Raw genomic sequence first — 22,422 nt, forward strand, 5'->3', positions numbered from 1 at the left:
TAGGAACGCCATGTTGCGAATGGCGGACATCTACTCCTGGCATTTATCATACGTTGGGTAGAAGTCGCGGCCATGTTGTGGATGGCATATATCTCCTTCTGGTAATCATCATGCGTTGAGCAGGAACCGCAGCCATATTGTGGATGGCGAACATCTCCTGGTAACTATCATAGTTGGGAAGGAGGCGCGGCCATGTTGTGGATGGCGGAAATCTACATCTGGTATTTATCACACGTTGGAAAAGAGATGCGGCCATGATGTGGCTGTCAGGAGGATGGCACAGTGTTAACAGTGAGTGATTTTAAAGAAAAGATTATCTTTAAGGCAGTTAAGGCAGTCTCACAGATTGAGCAAGAATCATTCATTTCCTCTATATTAGTAAACTGGACATTGTGTGATGTCTATATTTGTAATGTTAATTAAAACAATTGAATTACTTCTACTAATAATAATTAATAAGTTGCCTAATCTTAAATAATACAGTATTTTATGACGCTCAGTTAACCTACCTATCCTACTGTATTTATGTTATCTATCTATGTGCAGGTAATTCCTTAGTCAGCACCTCTCCAGCGGGAACTTAGGAAGATATGCTCCTATTCATCTGAGCATGGCAGTAGGCATAGGTGCCAGTCCCATGTGGTGATCCTGGGTCTTTGTATAGAGTTGCCACAGCCACCATAGAGAACACAGGGTCAGAGAGGGATAGGAAGAGGCAAGAGAGCAGCAATTTTGCTTACCCTGGATAGACCACTTGGTCACGGATTTCTCCAAAGGTGAGCAGGATACAGATAGATGCCGCTTGGCCTTATACCAGCATATGGCTGTGTACCACGCCGCTGTACTCCTCCAGTTGGAGACTCATGTGGTCACCCGAAGGCCTGTACAAGCACCTGAACCTCTGGATTCATTATCAGACTAAAATTTACCTGGGATGACATTAGACCCTGTCTCCATGTAAATATTTTATCCTACTTTCCTTCCTTGCCCTCCTGATCCTTTTGTCCGTTTGTTCAATCGAAACCTCCATATTTTACTATTTTGTTGCCATTTCAGTTTTTTCTTCAATAGTGCAACAATGGCAAATAAAAGTCTGATCATTTTCATTGGACCCTCATATTGTATGCCTATAACTCTGAATGTGAAAGATAACTAAGCATTAATTTGAAACTGAAGTAATATTTGCATAAACCATTTTAGAATCCAGCAGTATTTATTTGCAAACACGAGTCACTGAGGTTGTTGCGATGGCCATAGCTTTGACAATTCAGGACCAAATTTAAGTTCTGGACTTCCATTGACCAAAGTAGGCTATGCAAGCCTGGGCATCCCTGTTTATTTGGCTATGGGTTTGATTGGATGACTACAGCTGCACAGTGCAGATCCTTGCATTAGCTATTTAGACTCTATAGGATATATAAACTTCCCAGCAGCTAGTCATTGCAATGTACGGTTTGTCTAAACTAGCAATAAATGATCGCTGCTGCTAAGGAAGGGGGGGGGGGTGCTCTTCTTTTTTCTTTTAACAACCTTATTTATAAATTTTGGTATGCAATACACAAATATTCCACATGAACACGGGCAGGTAAACACAGGGTGATAACTCGAGAGTTAAATAAGGAAGGTACATAATTCTTGGATAGAGCAAATGTATATTGTACAGAGGTGGACGTATAATACCAGCTGAAAGCAGATAACCTGAGTGAGGCATAAAGTAGTATATTGGTGTATGCAATAGTTATATATGGGAGAATGAAGAAAGGAAGGGGGGGTGATGAGACCAAGCCTAGAACCCCCGTCTGCCAGCTAGACCAGTAAAGCATTTGTTATCCTACCTAGTAATGAAAATAAAATAATAGAGTAGAGCTTGGCCTACCCAGTCCTGTTTATAGGAAGAGAGCTGAGATATTCTGATCTTGGTCAGGCAGTGGTCTGGGAGCAGATGAGCTATTGTAAATGAATCAATCGCCCCAAATTTGGGATAATTTGTGGGTTTTCTTATTTAAATATGCTGACATATTTTCAATAGTTGCCAAATACCAGATTTTATTGAGGAGATGTTGTCTGGTGGGGAAGGTCTGGATTTTTCCAGTGTTTCCCGACAAGCCATCTGGCTGCGTTAAGGATCTGAATAGACAGTTTTTATCCAGGTATTTGCCATGATCTCTATAGGAGAACCCAGGAGAAAGTACCATATGCACTTGGAAACTTGGACCATAGTGACCTCACTGATCAGAGCGGCTACATCATCCCAGTAAGAAGCGATTTTTGGGCAATCCACCAGATGTGGAGAAAGGATCCCTGTTCCCCACAACCCCTCCAACATAAGTCGGAAGTGGACCCATAAATCCTTTTCAGCCGGGTAGGGACCATGTACCAGCGATAGAAAATTTTATAGGCATTTTCCTTAACGAGGTAGGAAATGGAAGTCTTGGAAACTCTTTCCCCAAGTGTCCTCATCTGGTGGACCGCCCAGATCAGCCTCCACCGTAGTTCATGAATGGGAATGACAGATTGTAGAATGTGAGCATATTGTAAAAGTTGGAAATGATACCCCGTTGCACAGGTGAATTCACACATAAGATATTCCAAGGGGGAGTTAAGAGTCTTGTAATATCAGGTTTAGGGAGGGAGTCGACATAGTGTCTCACTTGGAAATAAACAAATAGACTAATATTTGGGAAGTTGAATTTCTCGTGCAGCAGCTACATTGGGATACATTGATCACTGTGCAAAACGTCACCCTACAACCTGATACCCTTCTCCCACCAGGCCTTAAACCGAGAAAGGTGCTCTTAAATCTTTTAATACCACCAATGTGTAAGTCAGCTTGTTCCACTTGTGTGGCTCATTTGAATTTTGCAAAGTACCATTACATCAGCTACATTCCTTTGAGTGATGGCCAACTAGGCTTTTAATCTGTCCAAAAATTGATTTATATGATTGATCCAAGAGTATGGTTTGGATTGCTTATGACCCCTAGCCCTTATGTTTTTCAGCCCTTAAAAATTAAATGTTTTCAATATTTTGCTTACTGTGTATGTCAAAAGGACAAAATAATCACCTTCATTGGGTTTAGGGACCTAGTATGTATCTGGAATCCAATACTGGTCATATGGGTAAGAGTTGTCATTATAATAAGATAATTCTGGACACTGTCAGTAGTCAGATTGGCGCAATAATCTGTTTATAATACCACCAGCTGTACTAAAACACTTTCTGATTGCACACTGCCAGAACAATAGCTCAGGCATTAAATAACCAGCTTCGCTTGCTTCAGCTGGTAACTTCATGGCACAGCAAAATAGTGCTGGAATACATTAACCATTTTTGCTGTGTTACAACTCTCAGAGCTGGATGATGCTGGAGAAGGATCTAGCACAAGTAGCTTTTGCATTAATAGTCAAACAGAAGTAGCTCTTCTGGTCCCAAGCACACTGCCAATGTCAATGTTGCTGCTGCCATCGGCTCCACCACTACTACTACTACTACTACCAGTTGGGGTATGATTAGGTCTTCTGGCTGTCATCTAATTTGAACTCATTCTACTTTTCTTATGACATCTACACAATTTCTTAATTTTGGACACACTGGGCCAGATTCAAATTGGAATGCAATTTGCGTGCTAGTTGCAGTTTTAAAAAGAACACGGAACATGAGCATTTTTTGCGTTCATTTGTGTAAGGTCCGTTTCTGAGTATGCACAGAACTATTTGTTTCAAGATACTGCATGCAAATGAACTTACATCCGAACATGAACCAGGTCCACTATATCCCACATCACAGGCGTCCGGGAAACAAATCCCTCGTTTATGCCTGAAGTGAGGATCTAGTTTAATGGTAAGAAGGTAATGGTCTTGTTTACCTATTGACTTGGCACAAATATAATTTCTCAAGCACTGTAACTTAGTGCCAGCCATCGCCACTATTTCATCACTACCAAGAGCAACAGTACAATCAGCATTATCGTTTCCTGTATTGCCATTGTTGTGCTGCATAGGGCCTAAAGAGTTTTGAAAGAGGAATATATCAGGGATTATCAGATTAATAATATCATCATTCCCACTTACTGTATTGGAAGCCAGTCTCTTCAAAAGCTGGCATTAGTTTCATCCATCCAGCATCCTGTGTGCTTTGTTTTTTTGCCCACGAAGCTACATAAGCATATTGAAAGTGCTATTCCGTTTGGTGGGAACCTCAGTTCTCTACATGTGCAATGGAAATTTGTTCCTAACCTGAAGAATATGTAACATGTTCTGGGCTGTGTGTAGAATCGCTAAAAGTGAAAGCAGATGTCTCAGATAAAACGTTTTGGACATCTTAACACTTCAAAAAAATATAAAAGTTACAATAATATTGGATATATGAGCAAAGCAGGAAATGTGGGTTAGTTAACCCCAACTTCATGCAGTCACAATATAAATCCCATTGTCTGTTGCTTGGACTGCCCTGGGGCTAAGCCAGTGATTAATAACATTTTGTAATATAAATAAAACATTGGAAATCGTGTGGGACTTTCTCTTTGCATAGGTCTTGTTTCCTGACATTATTGCTGTCGATGGTCACGCTGAACGCTGGTTTTGCTGTTTCTCCCTTTGCCACCTTTGGCTAAGTTCCTTTTTACAGCTCAGAGTAGTTACCGAGCGGACATTTACTGTCATATAGTCACCACCACCATGTCTACAGCTACACATGTCAGTGGATTGTACGGCATGTGGATGTAGCCGTCCTACATCCACATGGTAAACAAGATTGATTATAAAAAGATAGTGCCTACTGGGGATCTTCCACCTAGGCTATGAACACTCCATGATCTATGAGAACACTGAGGATTCCACAAACATAAATTGCATCAGTTCCTGGTCTAATATTTTGGCTAATTGTAATAAGTGTAGTGAGTGAAATGGAGGAGGACCGTGAGCTTCCTGCCTTTCATGCTACTGCTGTAAAACTGCCTCAGTCCTAATCAGACTTCTCAACTTGATCCACTTTTCAGTATGTGCTATTTCACATATGTGTCAGTCACAATCTGTGGAACAAAAAGTGCAGTCCACATGTTAAGGTAAAATAAACCAGCTGAGATGAGCATATAAAATGTAACTGCCTTTTTTTTTTTAGGAAAAGAGACAAGGAGGACTCCTCTTTGACAAAGAAGGCCAGACAAAAACAAAGCCAGAAACTCTATCTGCCGTATACCTGTCTGGTCAGTCTATCGATAATACAGAGCTAATTGCTACGGAATTTCACACTTTTAATTCTAAACTATGCAGTCTAGCTATACCCCACCCTTCAAGCTCAGATATTTATTCTGTGACTGATGACTACCTGCATTTAGATAAACTCCCCAAACTCTCCACTGAAGGTGCCTCATCGCCTAATTCTAAAAAAATGTTTTTTCGCTATGACAATTGAACACATGACTGTTATGATCAGGTCAAGCCCAGATATCTCAGGAACGAAGGTGGCTTCCAGTAACCACAAAATAGTCCTTCATGCTGAAGACATCCTCCTCTTCATAACCAATCCATTGATTTCTCTACAAAATGTTTTCAGCAAAGTCCAGCAGTTCTAAACCCTATCGATATCAAAATAAATGCGGTCAAAAATGAAATATTAGATCTATTCATACCGCCGAAAAGAAAACAACTGATGCAACTTAATTTCCCCTTCAAATAGTAGAACAGCAAGAGCAAGTGTTTGGCAATTTTAGTAACTGATATAGATATATAGAGTCTCTCTACCAAGCAAACTATCCTCCCTTACTGTACTGCGTGACGGACGACTTGACCGCATGTAACAATATGATCATTTACTGGATTGTCCGCATAACTTACATCAAGATGATGATTCTGCCTAGACTGCATTACCTCTTCCAAACATTTCCAAACAGTCCCTGCTGTAGTCCTCTTCTCTCTGCAGAACCTGGTTATGTGATTTATCTGGTTCAGGAGAAAACCTTGCATCCAAGCATGGATCCTTCAGAAACCTTCAGGTTCATGTGGCTTGGGCATCTCTAACTTTTTCAAGCATCCTCGCAGCCCTCTTGGCACTGTGCGGTCAATGGCACTCCTCCCCGAATACAAGAGTGTGTGTTGACATAGAGTCTGCAGCGTTTGGTGCTGTCTCTTAGACCTGATCCCAACCAATCATTCGGCTTTCTTTAGCTATTTGGTCCTGCTGCAAGGAGGTCTATAACCTATCCCCGTGGCCGTCTCCTGTAATTCTCTTATGGAGCAATACGACCTTACCTCTGGACCTGTCATCTGAAATAGTCCTTACATGGTCTAAAGCAGGGATCTTTCTTCTAAATAACTCTGCAATTAGGAGTGGGTATGGGGAAGAATATGAACGTATAAGTGGATACCATACTCAATGTGGCTGCAAGACTCATCTTCCTCTCACGCCGCTCCTCCTCTGCCTCCCCTCTCTGCCTTGCCTTACACTGGCTCCCCTTCCTCTACAGAATCTTTTTCAAACTCCTTACCACCACTTACAAGGCTCTCTCCAACTCTACTGCCCCCTATATCTCTAACCTCCTCTCCATTCACACTCCTGCCCGCTCCCTGCGCTCATCCAATGACCGCCGCCTCTCCTACACTCTAATCACCACTTCCCACTCCAGAATCCAAGGCTTCTCACGGGAGGCCCCCCCCCCCATCACTGGAATGACCTCCCTCGCTCCATCCGTCTCTCTCCTAATCTGTGCTCCTTCAAACGAGCACTCACTCTCACCTGTTCCTCAAAGATTACCAACCATCCACTTAACCCCCTCATCTTCGCCGCTCGTTCTCCCCTTTCTCCTCCCAGCCCCCTTTTCTCCCCCATACTTCAACTGCCTCCCCTTATGCCTGTTTTGTTTACCCTTCCTTAGGATGTAAGCTCATATGAGCAGGGCCCTCTTCCCTCTTGTCTCCATACCTGTTCTTCTGCTCCACCTCTACTGCATTAGCCTGCCTGGAGTTTATGAAGTATTGGTATTTTTTGTTTTATTGTAAAAATACCAAGCAGGAGAAAGTATGCGAAATGAGTGGCCATGGTTTAAGTATTGCCCAATGCCGATTAACCCCAACTGCATCCCACTAAGAACAATGGGTGAAATTAAGCACTTATTCTGCTGTCTATGTTTGAAAAACTCTTTAATAAGTCCTTATAAACCCCAGTGGGACCAGCGTTATAAACATATATAAACACTGCAAAATATAATTCAACAACCTACCGACTACATTACTAAGGATGCCAGCACAAACTACAGAGAAACAAACCCTTGTAGGGTACAGCACTGTTTTATTAGGTAACACTAAGGCAGGTCTTTTTATTACAGTGGTAAGAGAACACGTCAGAGCTGAAAAAACTTTATTTTATGGTGAAAGATTAAAAATATAGAAACGGAAACAAAAATGATAGAAGCTGTTAGCAACTGAAAGCCAATTTAACATAATTTTCTGCAACTTTTTTTTTTTTTTTTTTTACTAAAACATGGATATTTTATATTTTTTAAACAATTTTGAATTAAATAAAAATAGCACCTATTAATATTGCAAAACACGTCTTCTAAACTTCCGAACCGATTACAATTTTTCATAACTTAACATCAGCATTTTTTTTAAAATATCCGCTGTATTAAAATTTTCAATAAATGTTACAAAATATATACACACTATAACAACAGGGAAGCCACTGGATGTCCGGAAAATAAAAAATAAAGTACATCCCAAACAAGTCGAAGCTCGTTCTGCAACGTTTGTTACAATAACAACACATAAACGTTCTATATGCACCACGTACATTGTGCTGTGTATGGCTATCACAAAAATAGTTCAATCCTTTCACATAAATAAATGTCTACTGAAATGTATGAATGAACAAATTAAAATATATCATATGGTAGAACAGTTGATGTAGCCAGTACATACAGGGGGAAGCAACCAGTATGATTCAACTAATGCGGTTAGCACCTTGTGTTATTAAGAGCACCAGGCAACATGGAAGAGGTAGGGTACCATCTAGTAAGAGGTATACGTCCACAAAGGACCAGAATCCAACTTAGTGTTTCCTCCCTTTGCTGTCGCAGGGCATGTGTTGATTCTCTCCTTCAACAGAGGAGTAAATGATTAGGAAAATTCACTTTCAAAACACATTATTGCACTTCTCAGAGTAGTAACCAGTACTGCTCCTCAACAAGCTGACTGCTTCCTCGAAGGTGACTTGTACAGTGCTTTTCACTTGTTCATGAACAGATAAAGTTCTTGTTTCAAAGATTTATTTAAAAAAAAAAAAAAAGATTAAAAAAAATTAAATACTCTATCAATATTGAAGTTCTTTTATTTATTTTTAAATGCCATATGTCCTTCTTAGGAGGAAGTCTCTTCCGGCTTCTTTAGAAAAACCGACACATTGATTTTGTATTATATCACGCAGTTGCCACACTGCTACCTTCCTTTATTTTTAATGCTCTTTATAAAAAGAGACTTGAAACTTAGCAGCTGCCCCCAGTCACCTAAACAATTCAGAGGAAGCACACTGGACCGTTCTCCAAATAATGCTGTCCTTTCTGGGGAGGAGAAAACTTGGAGATGTCAACGACTGGAAGTTGGTTCGTCTCTTGACTGTAAAACGTGAATTGTGTCTTGTGCCAGCTGCCGTCCTGTATCTGTAAGAAAGAGAGGATTTACTTTGACATCACAAAGGGTCAGTGTATCCTGTACTGTAGACAATAAGATTATTTGACACTTTTGATACCTGGAAGAATCGGAAAAAGGAAGAGAGGGCGTTAAGTCGGGTTAGAGAGAGAGAGGAAGAGAGTGATTTTATTATTATTACCATTTACTTACATATCGCCACTAATTTCACAGCGCTGTACAGAGAACTCACATCAGTCCCTGCCCCATTGGGGCTTACAGTCTAAATTCCCTAACACACACACACACACACACACACACACACACACAGACAGGGACAGACAGACAGACAGGGACAGACACACAGACTAGGGTCAATTTGTTATCAGCCAATTAACCTACCAGTATTTTTTTGTACTGTGGGAGGAAATCCACACAAACACGGGGAGAACATACAAACTCCACACAAATAAGGCCATGGTCGGGAATTGAACTCATGACCCCAGTACTGTAAGACAGAAGTGCTAACCACTGAGCCACTGTGCGAGAGAGATGCGATAAGATTGTGAGGGAGGGAGAGAGGGAGGAAGAGCGGGAGTGAAGGAGAAAGAGGGAGATAGGAAAAGTGGAAGATAGGAAAAGAGGGAGAGAGATATGGAATAAGATCGTGAGGGAGGAAGAGTAGTAGAGAGAGATAGAGAGGAAGAATGGTAGTAAGGAACAGCGAGAGAGACCAGTTTAGAAAAGGTAGAGAAAGAGGGAGGAAGAATAGGGAGAGAGGGAAAGAAGAGAGAAAGAGTGAGAAAGAGAGGGAGGAAGAATGGGAGATAGGAAGGAAGAGCAGGAGAAAGAGAGAGTTAGACCAGGTTAGAGAGAGGGAAAAAGAGAGAGAGAATGGAAGAGGGAATAGGAGCACGAGGGAGGAAGAATGGGAGAAAGGAAGAGCGAGTAATACTAATTTAGAGGAAGGAAAAGAGAGGGAAGAAGAACAGGAGAGAGGGAAGAAGTGAGAGAGAGTGAGGAAGAAAGGGAGGAATGGTAGAGAAGGAGGAAAAGCAAGAGGGGAAGAGAGAGGGAGAAAGAGCAGGAGCAAGAAAGAGTTAGACCAGGTTTGGAGTTTGAGAGAGGAAGGGGAAGAGAGAAAAAGAGAAAGGAAGAGCGAGATAAAGGGAATAAGAGCGGGAGAGAGTGATGAAGAGCAGGAATGAGAGATGGAGGAAGAGAGAGAGAGAGAGAGAGACGACGATGAGGTAGGAAGAATGGGAAAGAGGAAGGAAGTTTGAGAGAGAGAGAGAGAGAGAGAGGGTGGAAGAGGAAGACAGAGAGAGAGGTAGACCTCCAGAGGGAGGAAGAGAGAGTGAGGCAGAACGGGAGAGAGGGAGGCATATATATATATATTTGTGATAACAGTAAATCAAGATATCTATATGGCGCTTAACCTGATATTTGGATCTATGAAATACGTATTAATAATCTTAACTTAAAACACCTCCACAATTATGTATGTCAGCCACCCTCCAAAAACCGGACGGTAAATCCGGAAATAATTTGAAGGAAATGGGAAGAAGAAGGACGGCGCCTTCTGGTGTGGTATTTACGACTATAACAATACAATAAACGGATTACACCATGTATAAGTTCCCAGTCAATAAGTTTCAGAGATGCGGTGCTCCAAAAATCAAGTGAGACTTTACACGCTTTCAAGCTTGTCAGCTTCTCAACCTCATCGGAACTGAAATTCTCTGCCGCAAATCTGGCAGATTTAAGTTAGTTGGACACCTCTTACAGCTGACTTTACATCTAGCCAATTCATCTGGTACGCAGATATGACTGGGAACTTATATATGGTGTAATCCCTTTATTGTATTGTTATAGTCCTATATACCACACCAGAAGGTATATATGTATGTATATATATATATATATATATATATATATATATATATATATATATATATATATATATATATATTGTATATATGAGAAAGATGATCAAACTTTAATGTGGTCTAGTTGTATACACACAGTGGAAGCAGCCAATGTGTGGCTTGAACCAATATCATGGGCATACAGCCTATTCACTAGGAGCTAGTGACATCACTAAGGCGGTTTGTAATAAATATTCATGAGGCCCTTGTTCATAGTGAATTGATAGGCTGCATTTTCATGAATTGTGATGTCAGTGTTTTGACTTTTAAGCTATTATTAGTTCATTTTCACTATAGTAGTCCTTAAGAAACAAAGCCAATAGAAAAAAACAAATGACATCATGCTTCATAAATATGTTATATGTATATGGTTGCTATACATTGTTCTCTACAATATATACAATATATTATCTTACGATATATAGGACAAGATTTGTGATGGTGTTGCTGCAGATTTCTCTAAGGTTAGCCATACACTCTGAATCTGGCGGATCTGCCCTACCCTCCATTTCTGGGTCAGTCACAGACCTAACATATGTCCCAAATTAGCTAAGTGGCTGACCCGATTTACCAATCTGACGGATTTATTCCAGTCCAACTTGATTGGCTTTTGAGCTGCAAAAGGGGCCCGATATGGTGTAATGATCAGACAATTTGGTTAAGAATACCCTTACTGGCCAAAGAAATCTACATGTGTGCGTCCAGTTTAAATTAACATCAATCATAAATTATGGATACTTGCCACTAATTGCATTATTTGTAGTTTAACTGAATACATGACTTCCATATAGCATAAACATGAAGATATGCTTTGAGCCTTGCCTTGATATATCTGTCATGGTGACAAGAGGCGCCGTTCTATATAGTATAACGTACTGGCTCACCTTGCATTCATCTAGAAGCACGTTTCTTTCAAGTAATTTTTTTCCTTCAAACTTGTGGCCATTCCATCCTTTGAAGGAAAGCGCTGTCTCTCCACCAATCTGCGTCCCTAAGACCGGCGTGTTCAGGCAGTGGATAGTAATGGTGTGAACGGCTTCTGAACTCAGCAAATGGAGAAAATTCATCTGTACTTTGCGCACACCAAACTCCAGCTGGTTTCCATAAAAAAAGAGGAGTTAATACTTTCAATGACAAATATAAGTATTGGCAGCTTACATGTGTAACGCTTTATGGAAATCATATCATATGTCCTTGCATATAATGTACAGATGATAATTGTGGCCACACTAAAATAAGAATAGTCTGAAACAATGGAGTTCTTGTAGCTGTAGACTTTCCCTCAGCCAAGGAATATATCTAAGGTTTCTTTAGGATCATATTACATAACATTGTTGTTATATGTATCTATAATACTAAGTGCTGAATTCTTCACTCTTATCCTTTGTGGCTCTTTGTACATAAGGTTCAGTTTTGGTTGGAAATCCATAACTTGTAGAATAATCTGGCATCATACGCACACTTATGGGTCTGCTCTCTGCGGTTGGCATTTGCAAACTGTGGGGCCTATTTATGATAAGAAATAACATTTCAGAGCAATTTATCAAGTACGTTCCCGGGACAAGTGGATGTCCCCATCACCCCGGAACAGTGAAAGAACTCACTCCAAGGTTCTGTCATTGTGCCTGCATGGCCATAAGTCCGTGCATGTGCCAAGACTTTAGTACACTGGGCAAGTAAGAGGTCCATTAGGTGGATTATTAATTTATGTATGTTGGGTGCTAATAAATATTTCATTCTTTTAATGAATACTTGGATGTGTGGTATAGATTTTGGGGAGTCTATATGCATTTCTTTTTTTCTTTGATGGGTTTCACAATACCTTTGTCACAGTGATGGGTGATAAACATGTCTGCCCCCCAGCTGTAAAATTACACAATACTTCTATAGCGTCTGATGGGCATCCAAGATTTGGATCAATCCAATATTTTCCTGGAAGACAGAAAACACAATGAAAATGTAACCACTGTGTGACTTTCAAGGACATAGACAGAAATTAAATATTGCACTATATGTTTGTCAAGTCCAGAAATGGTTATCAATTATTATACAACAGGGATATGTATATTAGAAGGAGGGAAGGCCAGATATTGTTTATGCAAGTGCAGGTCAGGGTCAGTAGGGTGGCTGAAAGGCAGTTTAAACTTGTAGTACCACGTTAGTAAAAGATTTTACTAACGTACCTATTTTATGAGCTTTATGAAGAAAAAACATTTACAGATTACTGTAAACTGTGTTTATAGGGACATATGATTTAATTGATTGTCTTTGATCTTTTCAATGATAAAAGACGCTTTTGTACATACCGTCTGCCACTTTGCGTTCACAGTTAATCAGGTCGCGACACATACGAGCTGGATTCTCCCGGGTCCCAGGTGGATTTTTTATACTGTGCATTAAATCCGTCAGGTAGTGAAGTGTTTTAAAGATCTCTGCGCTAAAATCTAGTATTGTTACTTCAGTATTCTGATAGCTCTGCATGTTAGTAGCAATGTTAAATGTCGATCAGAGCATGAGATTATTAACAGCCATGCGGCGTGGAAAGTGCGGTAAGAGCGCACCAATCAGAAACAAACAGAAGTATTAGTGTGTTCATGCAAAAGATAGTTCAGAGGGGTGACAGATGTTGTAGGGGAAAAAAAAAGAAAAAGAAGAATTAAAATCTAAGAAACATTTTGTTTGTCATTTCTAAAACACTTGTACAGAATTCTGTGCAAAAAGGTATTGTTGCCTATAGCAACCAATTTGCCATCATTTTGTAAGCTGCACTACAAAATTGACCATTATTGGTAGAATTTTTTTTATTTATGTACAGTATATATATATATATATATATATATATATATCTATAGATATCTATACAAACCATTTTGTGTTTATAACCATTGCGTTTTTGTTTAACAGAATTATACAGTTATGCCAATTCTAATTCAATTATACTATTCAAGATTTCTTTTATGACTACTGTACATCTGAGCACCAATTATTGTTTCACAAATAGACTCAATGTTAAATTATCATCATCATCATTTATTTATATATAGCGCCACTAATTCCGCAGCGCTGTACAGAGAACTCGCTCATCTCAGTCCCTGCCATACACACTGACCCTAGTCTGTCCCTCTCCCTCTCCAGCCAATTAACCTACCAGTATGTTTTTGGAGTGTGGGAAGAAACCGATGCACCCGGAGGAAACCCACGCAAACACAAGGAGAACATACAAACTCTGAATTTATTTTATGCAAACTGACGTCATTTCGACTCAGCATCAGGCCCATATGTCTGCGCCCACTGCGTGCAGAGAATGGATGCGCTTAGTACAAGATGAAAATGACCTTACCTCCATCTGCAGAGCTGCGTGAGATTCCATCAGGGCCTGAATAGCAGAGTTCATGTCCAGCATTTTCTATGTAATGAAATGACAAGACAATCTATAAATAAGACAATAACTGCTGTACATAGAAAATCAGGTCATAAAGGCAGTGCGCCCTGCTGGAAGATGTAATGGTCATGTATCTAATACTGGTTATATGTTCCCTCGTCTGCTCGCCATGCCTAACTGCTTCCAGACCAAACCCATGTGCATTGTTGTGCACTGCATGTTTTTACTGGGAATAAGTTAATTATAAACAGTTTATATTCTTTATTTTGAACATTTAGGAGTTTCTTTTGGTGATATATTGATATTTAAGGAAAAACAGACAAAATTCACAAATAATATTTTTCCATCATTTTTCACAATTACTTATACGAGTATTTAGAGCACTCCCAAAATGATCACCCTCAAATATTTTTGCCCCCGACACTCAGGGGTATAGGGATACCAAATATGTAACTTTATTCAAGGGGGTAGATTCTAAAAATTAAAAGTTGCAATCAATCAGATTTTAGCTACCATGTTCTAGAATGCACTAGATAAATGATAGCTAGAATCTGATTGGTTGCTATGGGCAACACCCCACTTCTCCTTTATAGACGGTGTGATAAATCCACCCCAAGGTTTTTTTTTTAACGTTCACAATTGAACACTTGTTGTTGCTGACCCTCCATCAATAGCTGGGGTCTGGAAATGGAGGGTTGTGCAGGAATGTGATTCCTCCATCTCTAGAGCTTTTAGAAATGTATTTTATTAAGCGGTTAAAAAAAATAGAGATGGAATTGTTTTATCTTGTCGCCTAGTTGCACAGTATGTATATGTATGTATGTGTATGTATATATATATATATATATATATATATATATATATATATATATATATATATACTTATTTGACCAATGTATTTGGAGTTTAAATGTTAACCTCCTGTTAAAGAGGTGAAGCTCATCTAAATCAGGTGTTGAAATACTGAGGGAATTAACCTCTGACAAACGAATCATCCTATTTTATCTGAGGGGACCGCTGCAAGCGCTTTCTATACAGATAAGCCTGTTTTACTTTACCCGATGTACGGGCATTTTATTGCTTTTTATGGATCTAGGCTGTAATTAAATTGGAATATATCCTATATTAAGCCTGTCTTTCATGCACGCATTATTGACTCTATTTATAGGGAGTTTAGTTGTGTAGTTCCTGTTTAAGAAAGTATTCAAAGTCTGGGGGAATGTACCCTTGAGAGGCTAATCATTGTATTGTCTTCTAAATTGGCTCTCTCTACCACGCACGCACTATACTTATTTTACCAATGTATTTGGAGTTTAAATGTTAACCTCCTGTTAAAGAGGTGAAGCTCATCTAAATCAGGTGTTGAAATACTGAGGGAATTAACCTCTGACAAACGAATCACCCTATTTTATCAACCTTAGAGTGTCTGGATGTGACTCTTATTTTGATGGTATCACACTATGTCCGGCGCTTCACTTTTTGTGTCGTTTCTATCTAGGTGTTACATCTGCAATTTGATGTTGTAGAGGAGCAGCCTACTGTATGTGATATATTAATTATTAATCACGTTGTCACGTGGTATCTCTGATTGTTCACTAAGCGCCTGTTTGTCTTTTTCACACACACATATATATATATATATATATATATATATATATATATATATATATATACACACATACATATATATATTATTATTTTCTGCTGTGGTCAAAAACTGAGGTTTTAGTAATTTTGTAACAACTGTTTAATATAATAAATGTCATTATTTCTATTTTACTCTTCTCTGTATTGCTGGAGAACTTGTCATGTCAACTTTAATTGCCAGACTCAAGTAAATAATGTGAGAAACGCATACTTGAAGACCTAGCTTGAAGACCCCACAATGCCGCAGGACAAACGCTTTTATACACGGAGTGGAGGTGACTTGTAATATTTCTATATTTCACTGTGATTATTTCTTATAATACAAGCAGGGCCGGATTAACCATAGGGCTAACTGGGCTACAGCCCAGGGGCCTATGGCATCCAGGGGGCCCTTGAAAGTGCTCAGCAGCAGTATTGATCGGTCGGGGGTGGGGGCGCCCCCAGCCTTGAGAAAGTCCTATTCGGACGAAATGCGTTGGATTACCATTCTGCACTCTTACACTTTTGAACCTTTACCGCCACCGTACCTGTGCGGGTCAGTCTGTCACTTCCGCGTTTCAGACGCGGCTGCACGAGTCCGGAGACTTTTTCTACAGCAGACTTATCATCTATATCGTTTACTTGAACGGCATCTATTGTCACCATCTGAGGATTGCCGCTATTAATAGGGATTTCTAGGGTAAGAATCAGCTTTTTTATTTCCATCTGTGACGCCGATCTGATTATTATTTTCCACTATCTCCAAAAGAGCTTTAAACATTCATCGTTGTACTGTCTGTTTTCTATTGTTTCATTGCGCCCTTCCACTATATATAATAACCATATTGTAGTTCCTTTTGTGCTTTTTTTGCCCTATATCAACACTACATTAGACATTGTCTTAGAATTGTGGTTATCACAATGACTGTATTTGAGGGGGGAGGATATAATTAAACTCATTTTTTAAAAAAAGCTGCAATGAAAATTGAATTGGGTCTATAGTTGACCTTTAGACTTACCGTTCGTCCGCGTGCGCCCGGTGGACCCTATAAAGTAAAAAAGTACATTTATTAAGATTTCAATATATTTATAGTTTAAGATCATTTTCTCTATTTGGGTATTTGTAATTGAATTTTTTGCTGACAGCAGTATAAGAGACATATAGATGTATGATAACTGTCCTTACAGAATAATACCGGCAACATGTAGTGTTCAGGAACCTCTACAGATTGGTCACTGGCTGGGACAGTGGTGGGTGCTGCCCAGGCTATTCATGCATATATAACTTGTTCACTATTAGTGTGTAGAGAGGGCAAATTGTGGGAGCAGGGGAAATGAACGATAAATGGTGAGAATGGGGGAATGTGCCGATGGATTGCCAGCTCTATGTGTGTGTTTTGTTTGAAAGCAAAAATGTGTAATGCAGCTAAAACTGGTATCACATTATATTAGTTTCAGTTAATCTTTAAGCACGTAATACTGGTGTGTCGGCGTATATTGCATTTGATCTGTAGACGGTGGTGTTCAGGATATCTTCATTTTTGGACTTTACAGTTTTGATTTCACGAGTTCGCTCAGCACTTCAAAAAGTTGCGAAACGTAAATAAAAAATGCATTTTATGTAACTTGCAATTGCTCAAACTCGCCCTTAATGTGTATTGTCTACGTCAGAACATTCCTTCCCTCCCGCATCACGCTCCTTCAGAAGTAAGGAGTCGCCAGTGCCAAATAGTCGCAGGTCTGAATAACTGCAGTTGCGTCCACTCACTTTCTGAACGCGCGCAGGGCAAGAAAACACAAAGAGACGCCAGGCAAACGGAAGGACGTCTCACTCTGATTCAGGCCCCTGCCGTGTACTGCATCTCTATATGAAACAAAGTGCATCCACCCCACTTGTTTTTTTATATGCAATATAAGAGCACAAACATAAATGCAAAGCGTAGCATTATAAGATAAAGATGTTGGTTCATAGTGACTGACTGTAGTAAAAATATCACAGAATGAGATCTAGCTGTAAGGGCCAGCTGCGGGATCAATGTGAATGTATTTTATTCCTTGAACCCACACTAATGTGGAAAATAGAGATTTTAGCGGAAATGATTCAAGGAATTTGTGGAGTTTTTGTTTCAGGCATAGCGTCAGGGTTGGTAAGGCTAAGAACACACCTGCTGACCTACTGGGAAGATGAATAACTAGTACAGTACCGCATCCTACAGCCATGTAACGTGTCTGTACAGCTGTATCTGTGGATGTCATTCAAATCTAATGGGAGCTATTTATAAAAAAAAAAACAGAACACAGGTTATTTCTTTAGTGGGAGTTGCGGAGAGGGCCCAATGAACAGGTGTGAGCTGAAGACACTGTTATAATCCAAATTATTAATGTTATTATATAGTATATGATGCTTACTGGTGGACCAGGATTTCCTCTTGGTCCTTGAGGTCCCTGGAGAAAAAAAAAAAGAGTAAATTGCATTATATTTCATTACTTCATATATGAATATGGCATAAAAACAAGTCTGAATGTACTTTGTAGATAACCCTACATTTCCACAACACTTCTGTTGTTTAGAAGAAGGAAACAGTTTCCTTCCTGCACTGAATACTATAACTCTGTTTAAAGTCTAAGAACCATTTTTGTGGGGATCTGCCTATGGTTTAATTAACTGTGGCTTCAACAAAATGGCCACCATTATTTTTCTTACTTTTGCCGCTAGTGGATAGTTCCTTGATAATTTGGCTCTAGTGTTTCTGTGACTAGGGCAAAAGAAAATACAGTAAAAGTACTAATGATATTCTGCAGTTTCCTGGCTGCTGAGAGTGATATGAGGCACTGGGTGATTAAGTGTAACAATGAATGTATTTTTATTTTTTTACTTAATTGGATGTGAGGGGGGGATTAGTATTCATTTTGTAGAGTTGTATTATTTAGCAAGGTATTATATTCATTTGGTAAGATGGTGAATTGATTTCTTTACAACGAGGTTAATATTAATGTGGGTGTTCTGTACAACTTACTGTATGTCTCATTCTTCTTTTATATGTTTTTATTTTATTTGACATACATTATTTCATTTATATGCATTGCACTTTTCTAATTTTATTATTATTATTGCAACAAATGTTTTTCGTTTTTTTTACCGAAATCAAGGATTGTGAAACCCCCTTTGAGAAATCCTGCTTTTGCTCCTGGGTATTAGCAAAATGTGTACATTTATGCACAGTGGTGGAAGTGGGGGTGTATACGGTGGTATGACATACCACCACTACTGTGATTGTAAAACTATCACATTCCATTTACTTACATTTTCCGTACCACCACTCATAAATTTCCACTTCAACTACTGTTTATACAAAAGTTAAAGTTGTCATAAAGTATGTCTGAACCCGTTCAAGCACCTATGTCCTGAAGGTATTTAAAACCAATACTGAAAGAGAATCATTTCCTGTTTTATTATTACATATTTTTTGCATTAATAAAATGATGCTCCCCCAGCGAGCTCCCTAACAGCACTAGTGCGTCACTGATTGCTTCCATACCAGAGACCTGTCATGCTGAATGTGAATGAATGAATGCTCAATAGACTTTATAAGGGTCAATTATATATAATAAATATGCTGATGTGCAGTACATCTTATTAGGTACCTATTTAACCAACTTGTACATACATAAACACACTTCCACCTTCTGCTTCTCTGCAAACACGTTGTGGGACTACTTATGTGGTTGCAGCAAAACTTCCTATTACCACTTTTGGAGCATCCCATTAATAAATTACAACTTTTGCACATTTACTTCTAAAACACTGCTCCTTGGAGCCTTATTTATGTCTTAGTGAAGTCAGGAGAGTGAGGGGACATCAGAGTTTCCTTTATTTAATGTGTCATATTTGTACTTTTAATGATTTTCTTATTTTACATTGTTATATTTGCTCTGATGGTTTTGCTATAAATTATTCTCGGATGGCGCAAAAGGGGCTTCACCTTACATTGGTATCTCTCCATATAAATTACATCTGGATGGTGAAAAGGTCTGATCTCTGCCACCCCCACGGACGTGTAGAAATGAATTTGTGCTGCTGTGGCCATACTCTAACGTCATTCACCCCCGTGCATTCTCTCCTCAGTTACAGATAGGAGCAAAGCAAAAAAAAAAAGGTGCAAATTTTGCTTCTGGAAAAACTCTGTTGCTATGCAAGGGATAAAACTACATGTATTTTTTTCTGCATGCAGGGAAAACACTGGCTGCTTTTGCATATAGTACACTAAGGGAGAATTCAATTCCTCCCTAATTAGCGCTGCGTTAAATCTATTGCTGTTACTACAGTAAATTTAACCCGGCTTTCTGCTCGTTGTTCAGGGAAATGAATCTACCATAATAACAGTATTTAAGTGCACTATTACCGTATCAACGGTAATAGTGCGCAGGCTGCGTTACTTTTTACTGTAACGCGGCCAATTGAATTCCCCCCTAATACTGGACAGCATTATTTAGCTTTATTTTTACACTGCGATTTAGAGTTGAGCTACAACATGCCGCCTTCCAACTCTAAATCTGTCCCCACATTTTAAATTTATCTCCCTTGCAATACGGTTTAACACATTTGCCTTATTCTTAACTCTAAGGCAACTGAATATATTTATGGAACTCTTTATGTTAAATTACTGCTACCTAAAATACAACACATATTATCCCAAATATCTTTTGTCACTATGTGGAAACTTCTATTCATAAGAATAAATAATGTTACAAAGTACATTATAATGTAGTTCTTATATCAAATATCTGAGTATACAGGCCAGTATCTGAGAGCGTTTTCTTACCATTTCCCCTTTAGAGCCTTTGTCACCTCGAATTCCCTGAAAAGTAAATATAAATATCTGATTAAGTAACAAGGCAGACACAATAATTGATATAGAGTTACATTGCAAAATACTTCCTAATCCATTTCTGAGAAAGTTCATGTTCAACATGCTTAACATAGGATGCATCCAAGTCCACAATGCAGAATGTACCGTTTGATGTTGTACAATGTATTTTCCTAGCGCTTGTTAGTGAAACAAACACATCAATCCCAGGGCTGCACTGCAGAAATGGAGTTCTGTGGTCCTACGACCGGTCTGGTCATTTCATTTACTGGGTGTATTTGGTAATACTTGTGAATGTAGATTAAAGAAAAATGATGGCGCTGTGGTACATTCCTTAAGGAGGGAATGGAACCTATTGGTTCCAATGATGCCATACCCACTTGTACTTGAGCTTGTATTTGTGAGCAATGAGCATGCTCTCTTTACTAGCATTTGCTGCAGCGTGTTACATCGACTCCAACCCCCCCCCCCCTCCCTGTGGGTGACTAGCCTTATTCTTGCAATAAATATCCTTGCATTTCCTATGGGTTTCGTCTCAAAGGCTGATTCTTCTAATCTAGGCAAAGATTCCCCGTGGTCAATGCCATCCGCCTCAGCAATCATCTTACGAAGAAAAAATTTCTGTATACATATACCAAGCAAAGGGCTGTGTGACTTACACATACACCACTGTCCATACTGTATGGGTACATTGTTCCTTCTATTATTCCCTATATTCCTGCTCCCCACATTTGGAACTCCTTGCCCCGTCCAATCAGACCTCACCCTCAACCTCGAATCTTTCAAACAGTCCCTCAAGACACCCATTGTCATACTTTCCTACCCAGCCCCATCCTAAGACAATTCCCTCCCGACGCTCCACCTGCCCCTCTCACTCCACCTCTATCATCTCCATTTAGTACCCTAATCTTCTTGGCAAGCTCTCACAAGTTTGGCCATATCTACCTCCTATCTCCTCATCCTCTTTGTAATGTTTCCTTTGTTCTAGTTGTGTTTTCTTATGTAGCTACTTTATTGTCTCTTGTATTGATTTTTACTGATTCTATAATTTCTCTTGTCCCTTACGTATCTGTATTTTTTTCAATTTCTTTTTTTGTTGTATCAAGGTGTGTTTTATATTTCTTTGGAGCCCATTTGTAAAATGCACTTGATGTTTACAGTTAAACATCGTACGTGTGGTACATGTGGATAGTCTACACAGTGCACATCAAGGTGCCCACTCTTGGGTGTACATTAGCGCTACCTACTGTCTCACAGCGCAGTGGACCTCCTGAATCTTTCCTGCCTCTCCGATCACCTAGGGGCGCTTCTAATTTGTGAAGTCACCTCCGGATTGGAGACATGTACCTTCATGTATGGTGGGCAGACGATCTAGGGGAATTCATGCAAAACCAACGCGTTTTGCCGTGTACATCAAGTACACTCCCTAACCACCAATGAACAAATCTTGTTTTAAAACATTACCATATTTGTTTGTAACAAACATTTGCAATTACCGACATTTGACTGAAAAATACACCAGCAAATAAATTGCTTTCACATTCATGTAACAATCAACAAGAGAGGATTTATTTCTATTTGTGTATATCAATCTTCTAATTGGTTGTTTTGCATAGTAGATCTCTGTGCGTCAAACTGTAGCATTATTAAAAGCTTTTGGAAAAAAATACTTATTTTAATACCAATCATTAGAATATATTGCTCTCCATGTTATAATGGGATGAAATACTTTGCGGTTGGCATGTGAAAAATGTTGGTGCTCAGAGACCATGCTGAGCTAAATTACAATGTTCACTACATACTTACGCAAATATGTCATATGATTTATTTTGGAAATGATCCACATTTTCTTATGCATACTTACAAGTATACATTTGTTATCATTTAAACTATGTTGCTTTTCAACATAATAAAGGGCCTCAGAGGTAGGAGGCAATCCAGCGCAATCCAGCTAAACGGAGCAAAGTTGTACCTGGAGAAACCGTGCTGCAATGTTGTGG

The 22,422-nt window shown here is 39.3% G+C and overlaps 1 protein-coding gene across 1 annotated transcript in view; it reads right to left on the reverse strand.

Moving 5' to 3' along the window:
- Positions 1-7,130: 7,130 nt before the first annotated feature.
- The window catches only part of COL24A1 (collagen type XXIV alpha 1 chain), a 215,866-nt gene continuing 200,574 nt past the window's right edge, over positions 7,131-22,422 (reverse strand). The window contains exons 53-60 of the mRNA XM_075182027.1: positions 20,378-20,413; positions 17,964-17,999; positions 16,574-16,600; positions 13,887-13,952; positions 12,853-13,021; positions 12,369-12,478; positions 11,431-11,640; positions 7,131-8,650 (exon numbers count right to left, since the gene is read on the reverse strand). Coding sequence (XP_075038128.1) covers positions 8,507-8,650; positions 11,431-11,640; positions 12,369-12,478; positions 12,853-13,021; positions 13,887-13,952; positions 16,574-16,600; positions 17,964-17,999; positions 20,378-20,413 — 798 coding nt within the window. The 3' untranslated portion in view covers positions 7,131-8,506. The remainder of the gene's footprint in view (positions 8,651-11,430; positions 11,641-12,368; positions 12,479-12,852; positions 13,022-13,886; positions 13,953-16,573; positions 16,601-17,963; positions 18,000-20,377; positions 20,414-22,422) is intronic.

This window comes from Mixophyes fleayi, chromosome 8 (assembly GCF_038048845.1).
Source record: "Mixophyes fleayi isolate aMixFle1 chromosome 8, aMixFle1.hap1, whole genome shotgun sequence".
NCBI lineage: Eukaryota > Metazoa > Chordata > Amphibia > Anura > Limnodynastidae > Mixophyes > Mixophyes fleayi.